The sequence below is a fragment of the Calypte anna genome, chromosome 5A, assembly GCF_003957555.1.
Source record: "Calypte anna isolate BGI_N300 chromosome 5A, bCalAnn1_v1.p, whole genome shotgun sequence".
In the NCBI taxonomy this organism is placed as follows: Eukaryota; Metazoa; Chordata; class Aves; order Apodiformes; family Trochilidae; genus Calypte; species Calypte anna.
In genome coordinates this window covers 9,617,376-9,642,797 of record NC_044251.1, presented here as the reverse complement: position 1 = coordinate 9,642,797, position 25,422 = coordinate 9,617,376, and the positions used below count along the sequence as shown (strand labels likewise).

The 25,422-nt window shown below is 40.5% G+C and overlaps 2 protein-coding genes across 8 annotated transcripts in view; both read right to left on the bottom strand.

The window, feature by feature from the left end:
* Nucleotides 1-1,009: 1,009 nt before the first annotated feature.
* Nucleotides 1,010-16,906, bottom strand: LOC103532941 (serine/arginine-rich splicing factor 5). Of its 5 annotated transcripts, none has more exons than XM_030451733.1 (9): nt 16,760-16,878; nt 16,307-16,420; nt 15,059-15,197; nt 11,511-11,581; nt 10,671-10,757; nt 8,291-8,363; nt 4,459-4,532; nt 3,430-3,540; nt 1,010-2,538 (listed from the first exon to the last, which is right to left on the bottom strand). In XM_030451733.1, exons 3-9 carry the CDS (start codon nt 15,182-15,184, stop codon nt 2,247-2,249), a joined length of 834 nt encoding a protein of 277 aa, XP_030307593.1. In that variant the 5' UTR covers nt 15,185-15,197; nt 16,307-16,420; nt 16,760-16,878; the 3' UTR covers nt 1,010-2,246. The 5 variants fall into 5 exon arrangements, with proteins under 5 accessions (XP_030307593.1, XP_030307595.1, XP_030307594.1 ...); XM_030451735.1 differs by having other exon boundaries at nt 16,307-16,417; XM_030451734.1 differs by lacking the exon at nt 16,307-16,420 and having other exon boundaries at nt 16,760-16,906.
* A 3,767-nt stretch (nt 16,907-20,673) lies between these two features.
* ACTN1 (actinin alpha 1) overlaps nt 20,674-25,422 on the bottom strand; it is an 88,060-nt gene continuing 83,311 nt past the window's right edge. The window contains exons 20-22 of one of the 3 annotated variants that reach the window (XM_030451732.1): nt 25,026-25,091; nt 23,372-23,530; nt 20,674-21,573 (exon numbers count right to left, since the gene is read on the bottom strand). In XM_030451732.1, the coding sequence (XP_030307592.1) occupies nt 21,415-21,573; nt 23,372-23,530; nt 25,026-25,091 (384 nt within the window). In that variant the 3' untranslated portion in view covers nt 20,674-21,414. The remainder of the gene's footprint in view (nt 21,574-23,371; nt 23,531-25,025; nt 25,092-25,422) is intronic. The other 2 variants (XM_030451731.1, XM_030451729.1) reach the window with 2 other exon arrangements.

The following is a 25,422-nucleotide window of genomic DNA, read 5'->3' as shown; positions in this document are numbered from 1 at the left end:
TTAACTTGGATGCAGCTGTACTGGCAAAGACGTTGAAACAGCTACTATGCCAGCACAGAGAGAGAATACTGCCATAGGTGTTTCTGTGCTAAACCACTATCAGTTCAACCATACAACTTACCTGCTTACAACCTCAAGATGCGTGGGGGAAGGGGAAGCTGGTTCTCTGGTGCATTTTAATCTTACTGCTGCCAGTACTGATTGAATCAACAAAAAATTATGGAAGGGAAATGACACTGTACAATGAAGTATCAAGAATTAATAAATTTCACAAGATCTAAATTAGCTTTATGTTAAAACAATTTGCAAGGTAAACACACTGTGGTCGGAAACATTCAAGGTCTCTGACCTTGCACTTGCCAATCTCCAAGGGTCTATGCTAGGCAGTGGACACTTTTAGGAGTTTTTTCAGTAGCATCACCACAACTACACTAAAACAAGGAACACTGACATTTAACACAGCAGTTTACCCCAGCTTTACACAAGGAGTCACAACCTTGTAAGAATCCTCTGCAAAGTGATTTCTATTTGTTCCTGGTGTTCTTTAACTGCTAACACATTCAGATCCACATCATATCTAGCCAAACATGCAAAGAACATTAGCAGTAATTTGGTCTGAAAAAGCCATCAGCCTTGAAGCCTGAGATGCAGTAGTACTGTGGACAATATAACAATCTCTGGAACCATATTTCAAAAGTCACAAATTATTTTACCTACAGGACGATTCCAATACCAAACAGACATTTGGTAGTTGAACTGGTGGAGAAGGAAGTGTCAAACAGATCTGTCTGCAAGGACTGCAGAAAGCCTACCATTTGTCACCCATGGGACCAGCCGCTGATGGTCATAACAGTAAAATCCTATCCTGTCCTCCTGGTAGTCAGAAGCTGGTTACTTGTGCATCGTAACTTGCTTCCTTACTGTACAACTTCAAATGCATTTCCTGGAGATCACGTTTACAAGACTGTACAAAGTGAACAACAGCAGCAGTGACAGTACTAAACAAAACTGCAAGGTAAGCCAGAAAAAGGTTTATTTTATTAGGAATGATACATTTAAACACACGTAAGACTTTGGGATTAATTTACATATTTTTCCAAAAGTTATTCCCTTCTTTTAACAATACAGGAATTAAAAAAAAAATCTAATTCCAAATTAAAAGAACAAACAGTATTTGCAGTGGAAATTTCTATTAATCAAAACAACTGTGCATTCAGGAGATTTGAAGAAATTAGCCTCTTTATGCTGTAACATGATTAACTTTTCCTGTCACAACTGACTACACTTTTCCTGTGATTTTTTTGCTGCTGCCATTTACTAAAATAACCTTCCTTTCCATCAAGACGATTGCTAGTCATACACACATTATTCAGTATCATACTTTTAGGTAGGAAAGCTATGTCACTTTTATAAACATCAAAAACATGGACATGCATATTGACATTTCTGTGCAGTTTTATGGAGTTGCCTGTCAAATAAGGCCTCTACAAACAATACCATGCACCGGTAAATTACTGGAAAACTAGGATAATGGATTCCCAATAATCCTGACGCCTGGATGTTACATCTCATTTTAACAGGAAATTCCAGCTTTCGTTACTGGTTAACATTGTATTGATTCACTATCTAAACGAGCAATATTCAACTGACCAATGTGTATTCCTGAAAGTCTGTTACAAATTAAGCATTTTATCAAGGTCATTCAAAGCTGGAACTTAAAGCCTGTTAAGCCAAGCAACAGGAAAAAAAAGTGAACTCTAAACTAAATTCAGCTGGTCCATTCATTCTCACACAGAAAAGGAGCCACAGAACCTTAAAGGAATAAAATCTATACTTTCTTTTCTCAGACTTAATACCAAGGACAAAAGCTAACAGTATTTTGGAAGTCAAAGGCCTTGGAGGTGGAGGGGAAAGTGGGGGGCAAGAGAGGGAGAAAGCAGCGTATTGTCTCATCCCGTTACCTCAGCATTATGTGTACATAATATATCTACCATAAAAATGTTTACTAATAGCAGGGAAAAAAAAAATAAAAGATACTTCCCACTCCAGACTTCACTGAAAGGAGAAAGCTGGCAGCCCCTCCTCACAGAGATGGCCTATTTGATGACAGGCACTTTGGCAATGTAAGAGGAGTTTACCCTTTCATCATGTTAACTCTTCCCCTCCTGGTTCTCATGTATAATTTGCCTCAAGTCTTCAAGAAACTTGAATCAAATTAAATGCTTTAATACAGCTCTAAAAGCAGGTTAACTACGGCTGTGAGCAGAGCTCGACCTAGAGCGGGATTTTCTTTTAGAAGAAGAGGGAGACGGGGAGGAAGCTAGCAAGCTGGAACGGTGGCTTTTCTGGGAGTAACTCTTTTTAGGTGTACGACTGCGAGAACGAGACCGGGATCGAGATCGGGACCGGGATCGAGATCGGGACCTGGACCTGGATCGGGACCTTGATCTTGACCTGGACCGGCTGTCAGATCTGGAAGATCCTGTAGACCTGGACCTGCTGCGAGATCTTGAGTAACTCCTTGATCGAGATCTGCTTCTAGAGAAATATATTTAAGAGCTGTAGTCTCTTGTCCGACTAAGTTTAAAATACTGAATTCAAACTCTCAGCTGCTTTGTATGTGCAGCATTTCAGTTACTTCAGAGTGCTGCTAGCTTTCTGTTATGTTTCTGTCTTCACAGGCCAAGGACAGCAGGAACTGCTAGCCTTGACATTCCCTGCTAGCTTGGCAAAATATGAACTGCCCGATAAAAAAAGTGCCTCCACCCCTACTCCTTGCCCCAGAGCAAACAATGTTTTAACCATTTATCAAGAAAAGCACCAAAATGAAAAATTAGTAACTGTAGCATTTGTTCTCTCCAGAAATCCATATAGATTAGTCAGTGTTTCTTTCAAGATGATAAAAAAAAGTCTCTAAAGGCATGGAACACCAGTAGATTTTAAGGCCTGAGTTAAACACCTTCTCTAGTCATTTGTCCCTTTTTTAATGGAAAGGTATTGAAATTTTTAAGAGAGACAAAGAAAGAGCTGCAGATAATGTTTTTTCAAGTAACTAAATTGCAGAATTGTTTTTCTTTTACTCTCCTGAAAATATTGGCTCTCACAAGTTTTAAAAGAAATTTCACAGGACTGTGATGCAACTTTCCATTAAATTAAAATTATTTTGAGCACAAAATTTGTAATTTTTTAAAAGTCCTTTCATTCAACTATCAAGGTTTCTCTAAAAAGTAAGTCTCCTTACTGTCATCCAAAAGTGTTCCATTTACCTTATTTTCAGCACATTAGTTCTTATCTATATCTGTTTACACTGCTAGAAAACATTTGGGTTGGTATTTAGTTTGGGACCAAAGAGTGAGGAAATAAAACTCTGTCATCAATACCACCCAAATCCATGCCCTCAGCAGAATTTTATCAGGCCAGGTGACATACCTATGCCTTCTGTGATCTTCAGTCAGTTTAATTCTGCGTCCATTCAGCTCAGTGCCATCCAATTTTTCTAGTGCACTCTTCATATCACTGTAAGATGCAAATTCCACAACCCTGTATGCCATCAGGAAAGACCAAAAAAAAAGTTTCAGAGAAAATGAAAAATCAAGAACAAATTCAGGCCTTTTTCTATATATTAATTCACAACTTCATGTTTTATCCTCTGAGGCCTAATTTTTAACATGCTTACCAGGAAGGTATGACACGAAAGGTCTTAGCCATCCATACCTTAAGCCTTCCCAAAATTCTCAGCTGCAATGACATGGAGAAAACCCAGGAAGCTGCACAAATGTGTACCAGCCAGTGAACTATCTTTTAGTTCCCCACTAAATGCATTCTAAAGCTGTTCAAGAAACAAACTAAACTTCCAGACTTTCCTGCCTTGTTTAGATTTTAGCGGTGAACAGAAAAATTCCCTCTTTATTTTTTTAATCTGTTCTACTCTCAAAAAAATTAAGTTTCACTTGCTTGCAGTGGCCCTCGAGCACTGTCTTGCCAGCACAGACACTCTATTCATACTTCCCTCCCTCCTGCTTTAGCATGCAGGACCTCTGTAGTCTGCAGAATGAAGAGCATCCAGGTAGGCATTCCCAAGGGAAACTGGTTCTGTTTGTTTCTCATGGCAGACTGTTGAACCAGTGCAAAGAAGCTGCACATAGGAGCTATTTTAGCCTCACGAGTCAGATCATAAATTAACTGCCTATAAGTAACTTCAAGACAGCAGAACCCAAGTGCTGAAAGGTTTTCTCTCTTCCCCTTGACACTGTTTTCATGGTGGAGAGCAGAGACCGAGTTCAACACCACTTCTCAACTCCCTACTTTCTGACAAAACTTTTTTCTTTTTCAAATTGGAGAAATTTCTGCATCTAACCCAAATCACAGATTTATCTTTAATTGATTTTATATCACATGGATAATCCCACCTTTAGCAGTTTCAGTTATCGTGCGGGTTTAGTCACAAAATTAACTTACCCTTCATTCCTGTTGTTTCTGTGTGCATCCACATAGGTGACCTCCCCTGCCTTTCTCATGACATCTTTCAAGTCCTGCAGCAAAGTTAATGTTTTAGCCTTTAACAGGGCACAAGTCAGATAGCAGCAATACCCCCTTCAAACTTCACCTGCTAAAACTGCTTAACGGTTTTGCATTTTTCTGTAACTACATATAATTTTTAAAAAGTCTGATAGTCAGCCTGTGTAACAACAGCTGTGCATAGAATCACTCACTTTTAAAATACAGTGAATAAAATACTGCTTTTAAATAGTGCTGCATCCCCAAACCAGCTGTTATGAAAACACAATGCAATGCTTAAAATAGCAACATATGCAGATATCAGAACAATATCAGATGACAAGCAATGAAGTATTAAATGCAAATTTTTGTGGCTGAATAGCAGCATTAACACTTCAGTGAAATGACAATCCAATATATGTAAACTAATTCCATATGCTAAGCCCCCCAATTTCACAGCAAAATTGAAAGCAAGTAAGTGTATTTTATATGTAACTAATAATTTTACAAAATGAAAAACTTCTTATACTTCACTTGCATACCTGTCACACTACAGTGCCAGGTCAATATCCTTACATTTCACTTAAGTAGAGGCTAAACACACAGACACTGTAAAATTACTTGCTCAGCAACAGGATAAAGTACAAACAAATAACACAAAAGGTCACTAAAAAGCTAAACATTTGTCTAAGTTAAAACAGTAGTTTTACCGAACAGTATCTGGTATTTTATAATGCCAGACTACTCACCGCAACACGCCACAAGTGGCAGATGATCTAAGAGGGTACCTTAAGCAAAGAGTTCTTGTCCAATACCTAGCTGGCCAAGAGGAACTCTCTTACATGAGAAAGGCAGAGTGATGGCTCATAGCAATATGCTTCATGGAGGTACCAGAGGCCCTGAAAGCACTGGACATAGTCTCCAGAAGGGGCTAAAGAACCCGAGGATGATCTGTGCTAGCCAATCGAGATCAAACCCAGGCAAACCATGATCTAGATTGCCAAAAAACAGGAGTGTCACAGGAACCAGAAGAAAAATTCAGAACAGGCCAAACCCTAAGATTTCAGCCACTAGAAAACCCCCAAATCTTTGGTTCTTTTTCCTTCACGCAAGAAAAATGAGGGTTAACCAAATCAAGGTTGTTAGGAGTAGTTCAGAACGCACTTGGTTAGAAATACGCTTAAGGAAGAAAAGACTACAAAACAATAAACCAAGAAAGACTTTAGAACATTGTCACAGTATATCAGAAGCTTAGTATTATGTCATATTTTAACTAAAATTCAATAGTTTAATTTTAAAAAACAGCATATGATGACTAGTAGGTATTCTCCTTGTTTTACATGTGCTTAACACAAAAAAAACTTGAATAGCAAATGAAAAATGGGCCCTACAGTGCCATAAGAAGCAATACTTCAGCCTCCATATGTTTACCCAATTTAGAGATGAAGGACACCAACTGCTCAAGTCAATGAGAGCTTAACCAGACCAGGACTGGCAAGCAAAAAGGAAATTAGAAAACGTTAATCTATGTAATTATTTTCTAAAATTGAGCACACTATATACTGTATCTTAGGGACCATCACAATGAAACATTTGTAATAGTAAGATCAATGTGACTAAAATGCCAAAATTATTTCTCAGAAGAGAGTAAGTGTGCATGTGATATAAAAGCTCAACAGAGTATTCGCTATTGCTAAGGGAATGCTCTATAGGAATCTGGTTTTACTTAACAGAAACCAGTAGAACAGTGAAATTTTATCCAATATTACTGTTCTGGCTCACTTTAAACAGTGCAAGAATACACTGATGTCCTTAGCAGTGAGGGAAACAAAGTGCAGGACGACCATAAATAGGAAAAGCACATATTAAAAATTACATCTTGATTTAACACAGATCCAGTTTTCCCAACTTCCTGAAAATTCATAGATACTGAAGAACTAACAAAGGTGGCTGGAAAACTCTAAACAAGCAGAAATACATGCTTGCTCAATAAGGAGAATTCTAACAGTCTGCCTAGTACTTAAATATAAGAATGTCTATTAGCAATAGTCAACAATGTGAGGGAACTGATCTGAATGTAAACTTTTTTTCCTGGGTTGTTTTGTTTTGTTAAATATCTCAACAGAAAAACTTTCAAAGGAGTCAGAAATTCTCAAAGAATGGGGATTTGCAGACACTGAAGATGAATTCACACGCTGAAGTTCTAAAAAGCAAGGTACCACTACAGAGTGTTGCTTGCTAGAAGCTCAGGGATTAGAAATTAAGGATAATGCCACCAGTTAATGCATTAACTACTTGAAAGAAGCATAGTTAAAAGAAGTTAAAACACTATAGTCATCAAAATAGTATAGCTTCAAAACAAAATGAAGCTTGCATATGGATTTTAGCTTCAAATTATTTCTATTTAGGCAGTTATCAAGAAGTTAGGTGTCTTATCCTAATTTGTAATTCATTTAAGAGAGTCATTACAACATTCATCTAGCATCTTAAGGATTCATCAATATGAAATCTGAATTGGGTAGGCTTCAGTCTACAACGGTAAGTACACATAAAGCCATTATAAATATTCACAAGTGAAAGTAAGTTACAGAAACATTAATTTTTTTTCCAAGTTATTAATTTAACACTGAACAGAATTAACAGATTTACTCTCCTTAACACGCAATTTTAGCTTCCTTCTCTGGTCCCTAGTGTCATTTCCAAGCGCAGTGTTTTATAAATTTCTTTATATACAAAACTGCATAGCATATGCAGAAGATATTTAGATGAAATCCACTTGCTCATCACATTAGCTCAGAAGTTGTTTTTTTTAGTAATTCAATAATTAACAGAACTGTACAATTACAAACCTTTTGAACCTGTCATGCAGAAGATAAACCTAGCTCAGCTGTTTATCAGCATGGACTGTACCCAAGCCCTTATGAAAGACATCAGTGGAGCTCCAGGAAAGCCAAACAGCCTCCTCATACAGGTTTAGCCATGAGATCAAGGCTTTCAACATTCAATATGTTCCACTACATCTTTCAGGGCATGAATTAAAGTATCCTTATTGCCAGAATATAAAGGTTAATGAACAAGACTAAACTCCACTAATCACTCATCTTTTGTAAACAGCAACTCTTGCTATGCCCTTGAAAAGTAAACTTTCTACAGACTGCATACTACGCAGAAGCCAACTAAAGGAATTGGTTATATATTTATTCAGTTAAAAGCCAGCTACAAATCAGAAAAACATTAGCAAGAGGTGAAAAAAATAAAACAGCATAAGAAAGCTTCAAAAGACAATTACTGAAACTGCTGGGTTTTTTCTTTAATATCCATAGTAAACATAATTTACACAGTAGCTTTCTTAATGTTCCCTCTTTGAAGGATGTATTACCAGACTTAAAAAAAAACCCCTCAAAGTTTAAGAAAAGACCACATATTTCACTCAAAGGCAAGCACTTCTAGGTGTAAGAAGGAAAGGATGACATAGCTGGAATGGCTGCTGAACAGCAGTTACTTTAGAACCCATCTAGAGCCTTTGAAATTTTTATCACTGGGCAAACACAAGTAAGCAAAAATGAGTTCCCAACTACAAATTGTAGTTATAAAACTATTTGCACAGCTGTGAAACCAAAGATTCCTGTAAGTGTTGGATTGCTAGTTTTTAGCAATCACTGAAGCATTTTTTGCCTATTTTTAATTCAGGTTAAATATTTATGATGGCTTTATTAAGAAATTAGACTGACAGCAGTCTTCTTACAGGGTAGGAAAATAAGGTGTAAAAAAAGTAGGTAAGATGTTAACTCACCTGCCAGCTGATACGGGATGAAAGGTTTTCAACTATGATCCTGTGTTCTGTACGAACCGGAGGCCCATAGCGGCTACAAGAGTTCAGAGGGGGGGGGAAGAAAAAAAAAAGGAAAAAGTCTCCAGTGTAAGGAATTCAGGTATTAAAAGACATTTGATCTTTTGTAAAGTTTGCTGAGAGTCTTAAGTATTTTCCTTGTTGCTGGACTGCAGATCTGATTCTTCCTAGTCAGAAAATAATTAAGAGAGCTGCTACAAGGGGATTAAAAAGGATTTTTATTAAAAACTTTATACCAAGGCAATTAATGAAGCTGCTGTTTTTCTACATACACTGAAAAAAGTGCCTAGTAGAATAAAATACTGTAAAGAGAATTAGTTTAATTTTGGTACTAAGCAGTCTTGGCTCAAACATACTGCTTCGGAATAATATGTATTCTAAAATACATATTATTTTGGAATAATATGTATTCCATTACATATTAATGTAAAGGGAAATTTAAAATATTTTTTTTTCAGTTAGTGGAATAAATTCTGCTTCATGTCAGGGAGAGAGAAGGCACAGTTTAAAGGCATCATTGTTCACACTTCCTATTCCAAATAACTTGTTAGCTTTCATAAATGCTGTTGTGACCTACATTAGATATTTCTGTGGGTAGAAATAATCTTATTTTAGTAAAACTAAAAACTAGATAACTAGTTGCCCTGAAATAACTGGCATTTTACAGTTCCAAAATAACTTTACAAAAGAAAGGCGATGTTTTTCACCTAACCAAAAATTAAAGACCCTCTGAAAATGAAAATGTAGCTCAAAAATGTACACATGGAAGATTAAGACATCTGGAAAGAATACTGCCTTTGCAGGTCATTTCTGTTCCCAATCCCAGTCATTCTGAATCCAAAACTGTGAAAAAAGGTGTGCCATCATTTTGATAAATAATGCAGGACTCATAACAATGGCAGTACTTTATATTACTACCAAAAAAATTCAAGATTCAGGAACTCTCACCTTAGGAAAAAACATTCTCATCTTCTCCTCCCATAGAAACACAATCCTAAATTGTGTATATTGATTTGTACACTGAAGCACAGGCAATTCCATTTCAGTGCATACCTCAAAGTGTCCCAATTTTTTTCAGAACATCCAGATCTTCCGGGCATATAAACAGAGGTCCCAGAGTCCCAAAACTGGCAGGCTGAGTCTCATTTTTCCATTATTGCAAACCGCAGTCTCTTCCTGTCTGGCATCGGCAGTCTGACGTCATGAACATGACTACAACGTCAGATGCCCACGACCTTCAATCACATTTCCTACTTTAAAAGTCCACTTTTAGCCTGGACCTCGGACCAATTATACCGCATCAAGGTTACTGCCACTGAAGAAAAGATAATCTAATTAGCATACTTGCATATGCAAATTAGATGCTCCAGACACTGGTTTGTAACTGGCAGCAATTCTGACTGAACCAAATGCAGAGGCTTATGTCAGTTAAGGCTTTGTTGTTATTCCAAACTAGGCTGCATAGGCCACTGCTATAAATGTTTCTATGGAGTAAGGTATTCCATACAGATTTACTTCACACTGGTAGATATCAAGTACAAAGATGCAATGTTAGTTGTTTGGTGGAATATATGCAAGTCTGCTGAACTTTAACAAACTCTGCTGCAAGCTGGCACAACGTTCACCACTGGTTTAAATCCATGAAGATGAACAACTCCATAGATACTGTATGTCCAACACAGGTATCTTAGATATGAGCTACATCCCGTTTTTCAGATTCCATTGTTGAACAGAAGCTCTCCACCAGCATGGCACTGGCTCAGTCTGCAGAGTCAACTGGTACTTAAACACATGCTAGTATCTCATATCCTAGCACTGTTTCTCAAATACAGGTCCTTTTGTATGCTGTGCTGAAGTACATGTTTTGATAACCATACAATTGGAAATATGAGATCTTGGTTAAACAGTAAATACCTTGAACTATTGCTCTACAATAATTCTACTTAGCCTGTAAGCTCAGGTTAATGAGAGAAGCTCTGGCACCTTCCCTTATTTAGTGTTAATAACAGCCAACCCAACTGCAGCATTAATCCTTCACATAACTTAAAGAAAAGTAGGAAGACCAATGCAGTGCTTGCAAGATGGAGCATTTTGTAACATCTTTGTCAACCTCTGCAAGCCAGTTACTCTGCTTTAAAATCCAGACTCATCAGCCAGAGAAGGTAAATAACAGCAATGGTTCTCCAAGGTTTGAGAACATAAAGCTTCTTTTGCGAGACTATACCAGGAAACAGAGCTGGTTCCTTAATTCCAAGCACAAGAAAAAACCATTATTTCAATACAGTTATTCTATTTGTAGAAAACAAGAGTCCTGACCACCTACCTAGATCCACTCTGCGACTGGTAGTAACTGAAGCGTTGTGGGAACCTCCCCCTTCCTCTTCGGGCTCGAGCATGCTCAATTGTAACCCTTAGGATAGGAACAAAACACAAACTTTTAAGTATTTGACACTGACTTTTATTTTGCAACTAGAAGCACGTGTGCACAAACAAGAATTATCTTGCCCTTGCAAGCAATGATTTATAACAGTCACTGGCATTTCTTAAAGAGCCAGACACAGTATTCTCTTGTCTCCATTCATCTCCCTCGGTCTTTCAGGAAAATTGTTATAGATCTGTAATTTACATTAAAACAATTAAATTTGCTCAACCAGAGCTCAAGAGCAATCGCAGAGGGAAAAAGAGTATCAAAATAACAACCACCTAGTGACCTAAACCCAACTTGCACTATCAAAATAAAAATCACTATAACATATGATGACTACAGTTCACAGGGTTGGGAGGAGAGGCTATTATCAACTTGTTTCTGAAGTCAACAGACAAACAGACAACAGACAGAACCAAATTGCTAAGTTCAATTAACTTTTACTAACATTTCTAGTTGACCTTGACAAGACCTTGAGCCAGCTTTGAAGAATATGAGCAAGTGGAAGGAACCTCTCAGCCTCTACTCCAAAACACTCCTCCTCCAATCACAACCTATCTTTGCCCTTTTTAACAAGATGGTAGTGAGGACCCAAATTAATTTATCTAAAGTTATGGAAAGTGTATCCCAGTGCAAAGCCACAAGAAATTGGAGTCAGAGGACCACAAGCTACCGAGCAGCATTTGGAAACAAAGCACTTTTGCTGGTTTTAAGGGAAATTATAAAAGGGAAGCTTACCTTTCGTCACACAATTCTTTACCATTTAGTTCATAAATTGCATCATCAGCATCCCTGTGGTCTTCAAATTCCTAAAAAGAAAATAGGAACGAATAAGTATTTTCCCTCATAGTATATTCAAATGCTAGAAAACATATATTTTTATAAAGTACCATCCAGAACTGTTGGGAAACTGACTGGAAGAAAACAGGCATGTGAGCAATCCTGACTATTTAGCTTTAGCTAGAGTAAGTTAAGGGCCTTGAGGTCCAGTTGCAAGGTTACTGAAAGATGAGCTATGTGCAAAAGATAAGGGAGCTGGCAGCAGAAAAGGGTAACAACAGGATAATGATGTAGCCAGCAGAAGTTCTGTGAGAACAGGATTTGTGGCCAAGATATAGCCACCTGCAAGCTATCGTTATATAAACAAGGGCTCTATATACAGCGAGAGTGAATTGTTAATAATTGTTAATAGACGACTTCACTTTAACCATATTGGTGACTACGTGTTGTCCTTAAGCCTCCGCGGATTTTCTACACAGAACCTTGAATGAGGAAGAGGATTCCTAGTACATTTATGACTGAAAAGCTAAGATGCTCCAATCCGTGACCATTTCTACTCCCTCCACTCTATGAACTCCCTTTGGCTTCCCTCAATTATTTATCAGCTTAAGTTTTAGCAGATACATAGCCCTACATACAGAGAAACCCTACATATGAGCACAAGCTGATAAACTGCAACTGGAAGTGGGAAAGCTGTGCAGTTCCAAAACCCTCTTAAGAGTACTGGAACAAATTCGTTTCTCACTGAACCAGCAAGGAAGGAGTGAACCAGAGAAAAAGCCCTTCTGATTTTCTTCTGTGTGAATTCAGCTCACTAGTTTAGCAAAAAGGTGACTGTGTAAGAAGAACAAGAAACCTAAGGGTGCTTTTTCAGCAGTGTCCACCTGTGGGTCTGGATCAGCTACGATACACAATTCCAAATGCTGTTGCAACAGAATCTGTCGCTTTGCTTTTGGCAGCAATGCTGCTTCAGTCAGCCTGAGTAGCCTCTGCCTTCCATCCAGCCCACTGGTTCTTGGCAAAGCCATATGCAGAGCTCTGCAGGAAACTAGGTCAAGAAACCTATCCAGATGACAAACACCACACTGTGTGCAGGAGGTCAGGTGAAAAAGACAGTGTTATTTTTCACCTAGATAAGCTTCTCAGGTAGGTTCACTATGTGGCTGAACAACTATAGTAACACCATGAGAGGCAAGGATGTAAGGAAAGAAATGAAGTGAGAACAAGCAGCTGGGTAGTAATTGTTTGAACCAACAGGATGGATGGATCAAAAAAAAAAAAAAGTGAACTGCAGCTTTAGAGCAATGAACAGCAAAGAATCAGCTTCTCATTTGAAGAAAACATTTGTGTAACTATAAACAACATTTCAGAAGCAATCCTTAGTAATCTTCCCCTTTTTTTTGAAAAAAAAAAAAAAAAAAAAAAAAAAGTTGTTTCACTACCAAGCGAAACACTTCCTTGCATGATGACATGCATTTTAAGAGTACTGTTAGCACCTACAACTCCCAGGATTTCAGTTTCTAACAAACTGAATGTCTTCAAGTCTAACTTTAATGTGTGAAGTTTGAAGACATTCTGCACTAAAATCTGCACCATTTAAGTAGATTTAACCAAAGACCAAGCAATGATTTCAATCAAGCACAATGAAACATGGTTTTAACACTACAAAAATGTTCAATCAGATCACGCAGTTTTTAAAGAAGTGTTACAAATACAGATTTTAAATAGCTGAAATCAAAGATGAACTGACAGCCATCACAAGTGAGGTACTGCAAAGGATATTAAGATTCAATGCATTTATAAATGATTGGCATGACAGGACCAAGTGGACCCTCACCAATTTTGTGGCTGGCACTGAAGTGGGAGAACAGTCAGGTAGGTGTGAGTCAGCAGTGTGGCCTTACTGCAATGAAAGCAAACAGCGTCCTGGGCTGCATTACTAAGAGCACAGCAAGCAGACCAAGGGATGTAATTATTCCACCCTACTTGGCACTTGTTTGGCCACACCTGGAACACTCTGTCCAGTTTTGGCACCCCAGCTCAAGACAGAAAAATTAGAGCAGGACCAGCAGATGGCCACCAAAACTAATCAGAAGGTCAGAAAACAAAAAGGTTGAGAGAGCCATGTTTGTTCAGTCTGAAGAAAGGTGGCTCAAAGGGTACCTTGTCAAAGTCTTCCCACACCTAAAACAAAGTTACAAAGATAACAGAAGTGTCTTCTTCATGTGGGTGGACAGAGCTGGTATGACAGGCAAAGGCAGGAAAATTTTGTTCGGATGCAAGAAAAAAATTCTTCATAATGAGAACAATTAATTTATTTAGACAATTACAGGACAATTATTCAAGCTTATTAATGAGCTTTGAAAAGAAAATACTTCTCTTAGGAACTGGAGAAGAGAGTAAGGATGATTGGCTGACTCATGTACAAGAGTTGAACAGAAGTTGTTCCTGCATGAGTCAAGAGACCTGCCCAAGAAGAGAAGAGGCATGCTCAGGGCAAGGAGATTGAGAAACAGCCGTAACTGGAAAGGATGCACTAAATAAACTCAGGCTCACATCTAAATCAGCCATTTACCTCTGGACTTGAAGAGGCAGTCAACCACAAGTAGCTCATACTGCATGGCAATCAGAAACAGATATGTGTAGGAGTCAAGAAGTAATACTTGTAGGAAATGGAAGTAGGCAAAACCTTTTTTTCTTTATTCTTTTCTCATAGCTTTACCAAAGGGACTGATCTTGGCAGAACAAATGGTATGTAAGCCTGCCATAATACAAGAGAAGTGCCAAACTTCTAGTTTTAACTCAGTGCCACAGAACAGTTAGTTCTCAAGTTCTCAGCAGGTAATAGTTGAGAAATAGGCTCTTGAACTTGGGAATCCATAAAGCTGCAAAAATTCAGACAACAGTTAAGGAGCACAGAGCTCTAGAAAGCAGTGGTAGGAAACTAAGATCCAATGAACTGTGTATTTCATTTAAGTCTGTCAGACACACAATGCCCTGTCAGCATATATCAAAAATGAATATGCTTAACTTTAGGTGCATGAGTTAAAAGCTGTGCTACTTAAAGCCAACACCAAGCACCTATTGTTGTCTTAGCCAACTACTTTGCCTGTCAGGCCATTACTTAGAGACCTGATCAAGCAGACTAGAGTGTTTCACCAGAAAAAAAAACAAACAAGCATGACTCTGCACTAACTCTTCTCCAGGTCTAGACTTTTGGAATGCTGTAACAGGGTATTTATATTGTTTTCAGAAATCAGGGATCAAATGTAAATCCATGGATGACCAGACAATGGATTTGATGCAGTTAGAATATTATCAAGGTTTTGAGCAAAATCCAACCAAAAGCAAGTAAAACTGCAATCCCAGCATCTAAAAAGCTGTATACTAATATATTCTGTTTCCCATTATAACTATTATACTCTTTCAGTTCTTCTCTTGCTTGACATCAGCCTAGTGAGGCTAGTACCTGCAAACAAGGGAAAGGAAAATAAGGTAATACTTACGACAAATCCAAATCCATTTTTAAGATGGATTTCTCGTATGCGTCCATATCCTTTGAAGAACTTCTCCACATCCCTCTCCCGAGCACGTGAGCTTAGGTGTCCAACAAAGACACGGCAGCCACTCATCTTAAGGTTGATGCTAAAACAGAAAACAGCACCATTTCTCAGATTATAAAACTTAAAAGAGTGATTAAGATGACTTCTACATCTCAAGAACCTCGGTTAAATGGGATTTGATTTATTGTTCTCCAGGTATATACATTAAAAATCCAATTCCTCTCTTTAACCAAAGAAATAAGAAAATCCTGTCCTACTAACTTCTAGCAGAACCTAGACAAAACTCCCAGCTCTGTACGTTTTAGTGATATAACTTAGACTTGTATCTGAAATAATAGTTTGGGGGGCTGCTGGACATTGATAAATCTTTTGTATGACAAAGCATGAGAAAAAAACGTGGGACTGAACCACAACCTGAGGTGGTAGCTATTTAATTGCTTTCACGTGAAAAATTTTGTTGCCCTTTGTAACCATTCCTTCTTTCTGTCCACACTTAAATGTTTATACCCACACGAAAATCGAGCTCTGAGGACCGATTCAGCTCCCTCGCAGGGCAGCTTGCCTTTCAACAGATTGTTTTCCCGATGCACCCTTACCACACAAACAATAGCAAGTCCGGGAGCGGGTATTAAGGGAAAGAGGCCTTTGCAGAGGAAGGACAGGCTTACGTAACTATGTGCTTTAAAACACGGTAAGAACAGTCACTCTAGCAACAGCACTCGTTTTGGGAACAACATATTTGACATATTAAAAAGACTGCGCAACTGCTGCTCAATAGTTTTAGTTCTAGAAAAACAAGGTGGGAAGCAGATTAGAATCACAGGAGGAAATTCACAAGGGGCGGATGGAATTGACTACCTAAAAAAAGTACCAGAGATTATTGTCTAAGACGTGTGAACTATCTGCCTGTTTCTTGTTTACTCAGACATCAGGGTGCACAATAGATTGGAGATCTGTATCGACACCTTCAAGTCGCAGAGCTTCACACGTTGCTCCTCGCACAATGCAACCGCGACTGCTCACTAGCGGCTCACAAGATGAAACACGATGGCCTAAAAGTCCTCGAGAAGCATGGGGCCTCAGAAAAAAAAAAAAACCACGACCCGCTGCTTGTCCGCCTTTTAATAAAGTCGAGACGGGAGGCAGCGCTAGCCTCGCCGCCTGCCCCGGGCAAAAAGACCCCTTCCTTGCCTTCACCGTCACCGAGGCGTCGGCCCTCTCAGGGACGATCGCACCGCCGGCTCCTCGTGGCGGACGCGAAAGTTTTACATTCACCTTCAAGCCCGACGACTCCCAGACATCCTTCTGAGAAAAACAGGGGGGATCAGCCCTCCCCTCCGCAGAACCGCGGGGGAGAGAGATAAAGTGCGGCTAACCCCGCAGCCTGCAGCCGCCGCGCCTCGATTCCCCCCCGCCAGCCGCCCCCCCGCCGAACGCCCAGGCCAGCGGCCCTGCCCGGCCCGGCCCCAGTGGGGCCTCCACGAGCAGCTTCCTCCTCCTCAGCCCGGCGCCGCCACAAGAAAGGCCGGGCCCATCCCCGCCCCGCAGCAGGGTCCGGCTTCAAGAAGCCTCCTCGCAACTCTACGCCCGACCCTCCCCCGGCCCTCCCGCCGTCGAGCGAGCCAAGGAGGGGCAGCCGCTCACCGTCGCCGAGCGCTGAGTCCTGCAGGCCGTGAGGAAACCGCTCTTCCCGGCCGCGGCGGCAATGGCTGCCTCGCTCCTGCCAGAAACCGACACCGCCGCGCGCCCCCAAACGGATGCTGCGCAACCGCCAACGCCCGACTCCAACTCCCGGCGTGCTGCGCGGCGGCCCCTGGCTGCTCCCTGCGCCCTGGGCTGCCCCGGTGCACGCTGGGAGATGTAGGCGCTGGGGCCGGCCGGGCGGCGTCAGGGCCTGCGCCCGCTCCGCTCCGCCAGCTCGTCCGAACGGGGCGGGGGGAAGAGTTCTGTGGGGGTGGGGGTTCCCGAGGAGGGCGAGGTTTGGCTGGGAAGTGAGGGGTGACCGGAGGGTACAGCGAACGGGGCAGGCTGCGGCCATTTCAGGGCATGCTGCGAGGCCGGGTCCGTGGGGTGCCCGAGAGGGTTCTGCCATGAGCAGGCCCACGCGGTGCCGTGGGGATGTGCTGGGAGCCGGGGCGTGACGTGGAGCACCCTGAAATAACTCACACTCCTTTCCCCATAAAGTGATGCTGTGCATGTGTATCCCTACCAGCCTGGAGGTGGCCATTCCACTTCATGATGAACTGCCTGTGATTTTTGCCAGGACATGGCAAAAAAAGAAAAAAAACCCAAAAGGGTGTCTGTGCTGGTCCACAGAGGAGGAGAAACAGCACATGTCCGAAGGGCCCACCCGAAGTGTTACGCGTTAGCTCAGCAGCTACAGTTCCGTCCACACAGCTTCACTGCAGCCAGCCCCTAACTGAGACGTTCGCTTCCTCAGGACTCAGAATCCCTCTGCATTGGATAAAATCGCAATATTGATGGTGTTGCTGACACTAGGGGGAAGCCTTGGGAGGGGACGAAGCGGCTACTGAAGGTAAAGGCTTGTGTGGAGCTGATAGACGGAAGCAGCTTTTCTATTCACGTAGACGCAGCACTCTGCTTTTCTGAGATACATTAATTTTATGAAATTCTTACAGTGTACTTCAAGACAGTTCACAGTATGATGATCAGGATAAAAATAATTGTTTTTTCAGTACAGCATAGCTTGTTAAATTGTCACCATCTTGATGCTTAAAATATAACTACTTTTTTTTTTTTTTTTTTTTTTCCCCCATTTCCCTCCCCGAGAGCATCATGTCTGTATTTTCTCACTTCACTTGGAGTAAATACCCAAGTTATGTTCATGACATAGTATGTTAGATTCAGGCATCATTCATATTTCTTGCTCTCTAATTATTCTTTAGAATAATTTCTTTAGAATGGAGATAACCTATACATTCAACATTCATAATAAACATAATCATTTGGGTTTAAAGGCACTCCTCGAGACCATCTGGTCTAAGAACCAGATGGTGTCCAGTCAGTTGTTTAATATTTCCATAGATGGAGGCACTGTAATTTCTCCAGATAACTTGATCTAGTGCTAGTCCACCCTTAGAGTAGGAGTGTTTTCTTGTGTTCAGATGAATTGTCATGTTTTTTCTTTTGTCAGTAGATGCTACTGAGAAGATTCTGGCTCCCTCTTCTTCATTCCCTCCCATCAGGTATTCAAACACATTCAGCATTCTCCAGGCTCAGCCTCAGCAGTTTCAGGCTCTCCTTACATGAGAGATGCTCCATTCCTGCAGTCGGTTTTGTGGCCCTGTGCTTGAGCTAGACAAGCTCCAGTAAGTACTGGGGAGCTCAGCATAGGACACAGTGCTCCAGGAGTGGCATCACTAGTGCTGAGTGGAAGGATCAGCTCCCTTGACCTTCCAGCAATGCTCTGCCTAACACAACCCCATATGCTGCTGGCTTTTGCAGCAAGGCAACTAATGTGAACTCTTTGGGGTAAGAAAAGGAGTAATGTGAGAGCTTAACAAAGCTAACTGTGGTTGAAAAGTGGGGAGCTGGAGCAAGTAGCACCAGAGTCTCTCTGTGCTTGCGTGCTTGAATTGCTGCCTAAGAGGCTCAGAAGCAGAAAAAAAATCTCCTTAGGTGGCAGTCTTGGAATAGTATGGGAGTAACAGGGATTTGAGTTACTGGCAATAATGAAAATAAGTCGTGCCGGAAGCCCAATTAAATCTTTTCTGCTTATATCCTGCATCTCTGCAGCCTCTGGGGTCATGTCAGAGGGGAGGAATGCATCTGTGTATCTGGAACACAGCTCCAGCTGCTCTGGCAGTGCCTGAGCTGGGCTGGAGTCCAGCTTTCCCTTTCTTGGTTATGGGCATTCTGCATGGGTGTAAATAGCATGAAATACATCATTAGAAGAATCTGCAGCATTGCCTCCAGTGTGTGGGCAGTGTCTCTAGAAGCTATCATGTGCAAAATCAACTTCTGTAATAAAGCTGTATTTCTGTTTCCTCGTTATTTTCATTGCACAAAAAAATTAGTGTCTCAGAGGGACATCTGAAAGCCCACTGGGAACCTTAGTGTCTTGACTGCACACCTACAAGTGTGAACAAATACTCAGCCGGAGTCAGAATACTTAAAAACCACAACCTGTTTATTGCAGGAGTAAATTAACTGCTTGCTTCCTTCCCTGAAGAAGATGTGATTTTCTCTGTGGCAGAAAGCAGGATGCTGTGGCTCAGTACCACAGATCAGAGATTACTCCCTGTTCAAGTAAGAAGTAGCAGGAGAGAAATTCTTCATTCAAGTGATAGTGGTGGTGTTTGAATGAGCTAATAATAAGGAAGGTATAAAATGCTTCTGTGTCTCTGCAGCTTAAAGTAGTCCTGGGTTTTAGGCAAAAATGTACAATGAGAGCCATGGGGTTCATATGAAAACGAAATGACAGCAATTAAGAAACTGGAAGAAATGGTCTGGCAAAAGGTTTGAAATAGTTGTTGGGTGTCTGCAGCACTTCGACTGGAATGCAACAGAGCCAGGTCCAGTTCTCTGCTCCCCAAGAGACCTGCCCAAGGAGCAGGCAGGTAATTGCTTCTGCTTGGAGATTATAACCACTCATTTGCCTTCAATGCAGCACTTAGCTCGGAGGTGCCAGCCATCCAGAAGGAGCTCGAGGTCTAGAGGTAGTATCCTGCTATCCCTGCACAGGGGGAAGGTGACCAAAATATCTGTGTGCTACTGAGTGAGTGAAGAGCTGTGAGGAAGCAGTGGTGTGAGATGTAGGTCTTAAAGACCTTACACTTGCCTGCAGCTGGGAAACCAGAGCCTTGATAGATGATCGGCTCGTGCCTGTAGTCATCCTCTCTGCTGTTTTAGTTTTCAAACAGATAACCTTTGTTATGTATATTAAAAGATGGTAATGGAATCAGGACTCTGTACCTTTGAAGACAACAGTCCCACTTGCAACACAGCAGTGACGTGGCTGAAAATGGGCCTAGAGGAGCTAGCAAGCAGATTAAATACTGATGTGGGTGCAAGTACTACAGTACTGACAGTTCATATTGACCTCTCCAGGCTGTTTGGTGGGGTACCTGGGTTACAACACAGACAACTCAGCTTCACCTCAGCCCTAGCACTCATTAGCAATGATATAAAAAGTAGGTAGATACTTCAGTGCTGAGCATGGAAACAGTGGAGGAGTTTTTTTCATAGATAGTTTAAAATATGGTGCTTGGTTGTTTGCATAGCTCTAGTGACTAATTTTGTGCTATATTTTAATAAGAATATTGTTCCTATAGATGTGGGTGTATCAGGAATTGTTAAAAATTATACATCATTAGTTTGAAGTGGTCAGAAAGCTGTGAAAATTCCAATATAATTCAAGAATGTAAAGGTTAAGGGGGACGGAAGTTTACCTTTAAGGTATTGTAATTTTATCAGAAAAAAACAAAGCACAAACCCCAACATTAATTTTGGATTCTCTTTGTTGTGTTTGTTTTGGGTTTTTTTTTTAACTAAATAGGATTAAAGAGTTTCACTATACAAATGAATAAAGTCTAGAGTTGTTATCACAAGAAATTTTTAATATGGTTTGTGACAAGCAATATCAAAGTTACCAACTCTCAAGCTTCATGTTCTGAAACCAGACAACTCTCAGCAACAAAAAAGTTGTGCACTGATAAACATAGGAGGCATATTGTATTTTTTAATTAAATATGAAAACATGAGCTGTGTACATTATTTTTTTCCCTAGAAAACACAGCAATTTCAAAAGTTTATCATAAAATATTTTCATGAAATGAGTGAACCAGCAAACACATGCACTTGTGTGCCTTCCCCCCTCCCAGGATAAACGTGATAAAAGAGACATACGCAAATGTAAAAGTTAACAGAACAAGTGGTGTTTTGTTGTTGTTTGGTTCTTTTTTGGAAAGAATGGAATGTAACATTGTGCTCGACCTTCTATGTCACAACAAAAAATATTTGGTGCAATATTTTAACATTTTCTGTTTAAGTTTCAATCTGGTGGAGAAAAATACCTTTTTATATAATAAAATATGTCTGTTCTTTTTAAAACGTAACTTTTTTTGCACAAAATAATTTTGTAAACTGTCATCTCAAGGGCAAGGTAGGTGGTGCCATGTTAATGCCCCTCCTCCCCCCCACTTAAAAATGTGATTTGTTATCTGAAGCAAAACAGGGAAACACAAAAAAGAGCGGAGCAGAGGCTGCTTTGCAAAGAGAAAGAAGGGCGTGTTGGACGGGGGAGAGGGGAGGGAGCGTGTGGTGGGACAGAAAAAAAGTTAAAGGTCACTTTCACCATAGAGTGCCGTGGAGAAGGACATGTAGTCCAGGGCACCAGGTACAGCATCACGGCCATTGTAGGGTGCCATTCTAGCAATGCAATATTCAGCCTGATCAGGAGGCAGTTCCCGTCGTAATTCATCCACAGTGATGTAGTTCTGCAAGGAAGGAAAACAATAAGGTGTTTGTTACTTTCAGAAAATTGATCTTCCTTAGAGGGACAGCCACCTCCTTTTTGTCTAGGACAGAAGATAGGTCAGGGACAGGACCCCAGGAACTAGACTAAAGACTGTACACCCACACTGGATGCTCTCTGCACATACTCTGGGAGGAAATGAAGACACTCTTCCTATCATTTGTCCCAGAAAATGTTTTTACAATAAGATTGTTCTTGCAGAGGAGATGCTGGCACACCTAAAAAACAGGATCTGAAGGTAAGTAAGCTAAGCTGTTAGTGTAAGACCCCACATTCCTGTTGACAGTGGAGTTTCTGCTGAAAGCAATGGGAAGAAGAAATTTAATTTGAATCCTGTCCCCCACTGGCAGGAGCTGCTTGTGCTGCTTGGGAATTGCCATTCTCTCTCTCCAGAGCAAGGAAAGGAGCCATCCCCACCACCTCTGGTTGATGGCAACAATGCAGACAGCAGACACACAAAAACTTGGTATTACTTCTACAGATCCCCCAACAATCCTTGCCTTTCGCAGCTGAGATTTTTAATAAGCAAGCAAAACTTCTTATGTAAATTCAGCTTCCAGAGACTGATTGAGTGCAGGTGAGGTAGCTTGGCTTCTCTCTAGGTAGCAGGTAACAGTAGCTGCCTGTTTGCTAACCAGTGTGCTGTCTCTAGCTAACTGACTCAGGGCCACTTGCAGTCGTCTGAATAATGGTTCAGGTTTCATGCCATCTCTCTCTCTCCTGTGACTTTTTATTCTTCCCCTCCACCCTGCCTTTCAGTGTAATGATTAATGTGAGTAAGAGGTATTTTTCTTCATGACAAAATACTATCTGATTCATGTTATAGTCACTAGAGCATACTAAACACTGACAAGTACATTTAATGTACTGTACAGAGTAAAGAACTTAATAAATAATGTTACATCCAAAAGTACCTATTTATTCAGTGATTAGCTTCTCTGAATAATGTGGAATTTCCAGGCCCTGAAAGACAATAGGACTGTCTTCAGCCAGGCAGATGCCTAAAGGAACGGTATCATGGGTTTCTACATTACAGACTATGGAAACATTATTAGTGAAACATGGAAACCAATACTAGGTTTGAGGAGAACCCATTGCAATCTGAGAAACGGTATCCTTCCTGTCAAGTGAGATTGATAAAATAACCAGCAAATATATATGGCATGTATTAATATTACATGTGCATGCTATTCATTCCACTACACAAAAGATTAGTGAGGATTCTTATATAAGAAAAATAAGATTACATAATTTTCTTTACCAGCTCATTTCACTGGTGATTTTATTTAGAAAATTAATACCTTTAGTATTATCCTGTGCATTTTCCTGCTTCTGACCAATTTCTAAAATTAAAAGATGCTCCTCTTGCAGATACAGCATATCCTCAATGAAAATCTACTGTTTATTGTAGAACAACTAACAGTAATGTATTGCTGAGGAAGATCATCTGAAGTTTACAGCTGACAGTAATAAACAGTTTTTCAAGACTAATCAAGAACAATCTGTTGAATTTGTTCATACATTTTAAAATAATAACCAAGCTCTTAATTAAATTTTTAAGAGCAGCCTAGTTTTGACTGACATGCCTTGGCAGGCTGCTCATTAACCCACACATGAGCCTCGCACTCCTCCAAGCACAGCACAGTGTTCCTGTGAAAATACCCTTCACACTAGAGAGAGTGCTTCCCTCAGCTCTCACTCTCGAGACATGGGAGACAAATAGGAAAGCAGATGCAGGAAAGGAAGACATGGAGGCTTACCTTGTCTCCAGCCAGGATCTTGAAGGAAGCCATAACCTGGTCAGCAGTATCTGTATCTGCTGTTTCCCGGGACATGAAGTCGATGAAGGCCTGGAAAGTCACCACACCCAAGCGGTTCGGGTCCACGATGCTCATGATGCGGGCAAACTCTGCTTCTCCCTGGAGAACAAGAGAGTCATGTAAGCCTGGTCATTTGGGCAACAGTGCTATGAAAGTGAGGAGAAACTGTTCAGAAGTACATCTCACATCTAGAAAAACAAAGCCAAAGAGAAACCACTTCTGCTTGGTTTGTTTTTGTTTGTTCGGTAGGCTTTTTATTTCATTTTTTTTTCTTTTGTCTTTTTTCTCTTAGGATATTCTCCTTTAGTTTGCTGTTATCTACAAATACTTTCCACTCATTTGTCCTTTGGAATAAAATAATGTCAGCTGCACCCTAGGATAATATCCAGCTCTAGGACAATGCTCCTGTCAGCCAACAATATCACACAGACTTCAGAGGAAGATGAAAATTTCTCTATAATAGATATCATGCTAGATGTCTGTAGCAATATTTGAAGATCTGCATTAATCAACTGCTTTTGCTTTCATTTACTAAACAAGAACTTCCACAGTGCTTTCCAGCTGCTAGAACAGAAAACACTGGAAGAAACATCTCTGGTGTCTCTGGCAGTATCTGGCTTATCTTAAATAGGTTTTGGAAAGGAGGACTTAAATATCTGGACTGGCCCAGGGAAGTATCTTTTATGGGGAAGATTCTACAAGGATGTTTGCCAAACCTTGTAGTATAGGTTTGCAGGATTTTTTTTTTTTTTGCATATAAGATCATCTCTTGTCATCTCTGTGACTCCTTCACTCCCAGGTAAGGAGAAGGGAGGAGCAGAGCTAAGTCTTCTCCTGGGAACAGGCTCTTCTAACACATCTAGAAGAGTATGTGTTCACGAGTAATTAAGGTATCTAATAAATTATTACTGTACTTATTACTCGGCACGCTGCCACAGAGTCAACTCATACTGGGCTGGTGAGTAAAATGAATAAACACTGTTTTGCCTGATACCAGGAGCAAGGGTATTGGAGAATTGCTGAGTATTTTAGCATTACACTCTTCTCCTGCCCTTTGATAAGCATTAGTCTTTGGTGAATCTCTTCCTGTCAGTTATTGTGCCTCTCAAGGTAGCCACCACATTACTGTTCTGAATATATGGGTACTAAGGTGAGGGTGGATGACTGGAACTTGAGCCTACTTACATGCAGAGGAAGAGAGATGTGAAATAAATGGTAGGACTGAGAGGAACAACATTTGACATTGAGAAATTAGGTTGTGTACACTTCCAGATGAGCTCAACTGACCCTTAGAGCTGGGAAGGTAGTGTGCTCTGCACAGATACCGATATGAGGAAGATTATTGTTTCTTCCACTTGTAGCTACATGGCTTGATAAATACAATTCCTATTTGAAATACACAGGAATTACACAGTGATTTCCATTTTTTTTACTTCCAGCTTCAGCTGTGAGACAAGAACTTTAGACATACAACTAACACTACATTTAAAAAGAAGGCTGTATTTACCTTGCTTCACTACACCTTCTCCCTTTATTTTTGAAGGTGCCTACAAGCATCACTTTGAACAGGGGTGACAGAGGGGCTCTACATTACCATATTGTAACCCATGGAGATAAGGCAGGCTCGGAAATCTTCACAATCCATCATACCAGTCTTCTTCTACAGGAAATGATGCAAAGATGGAAAAAGCCAAGAGAGAAAAGGGACAGCAGTCCAGGAAGAAATGAACCCACAGGAGACATTACAAAAATGAATTTCAGGTGGGAGGAGACAGAAGGACAGATTTACAGGACAATGAAAAACAACAGAGGAAAGGTAGTTTGTGAAACCATGAAGAAGCAAGGGTGGTTTTGGACATGGAATAGTTTACACACAAGGAACATATTCATGAAAATAAAGAATGAAGATATCAATATTGTCCATCCATATTGAGGGATGGATAAGAAAAGGAGTGTTAAGTGACACAGAAGTTTGAAAGCATAAAAGGAAT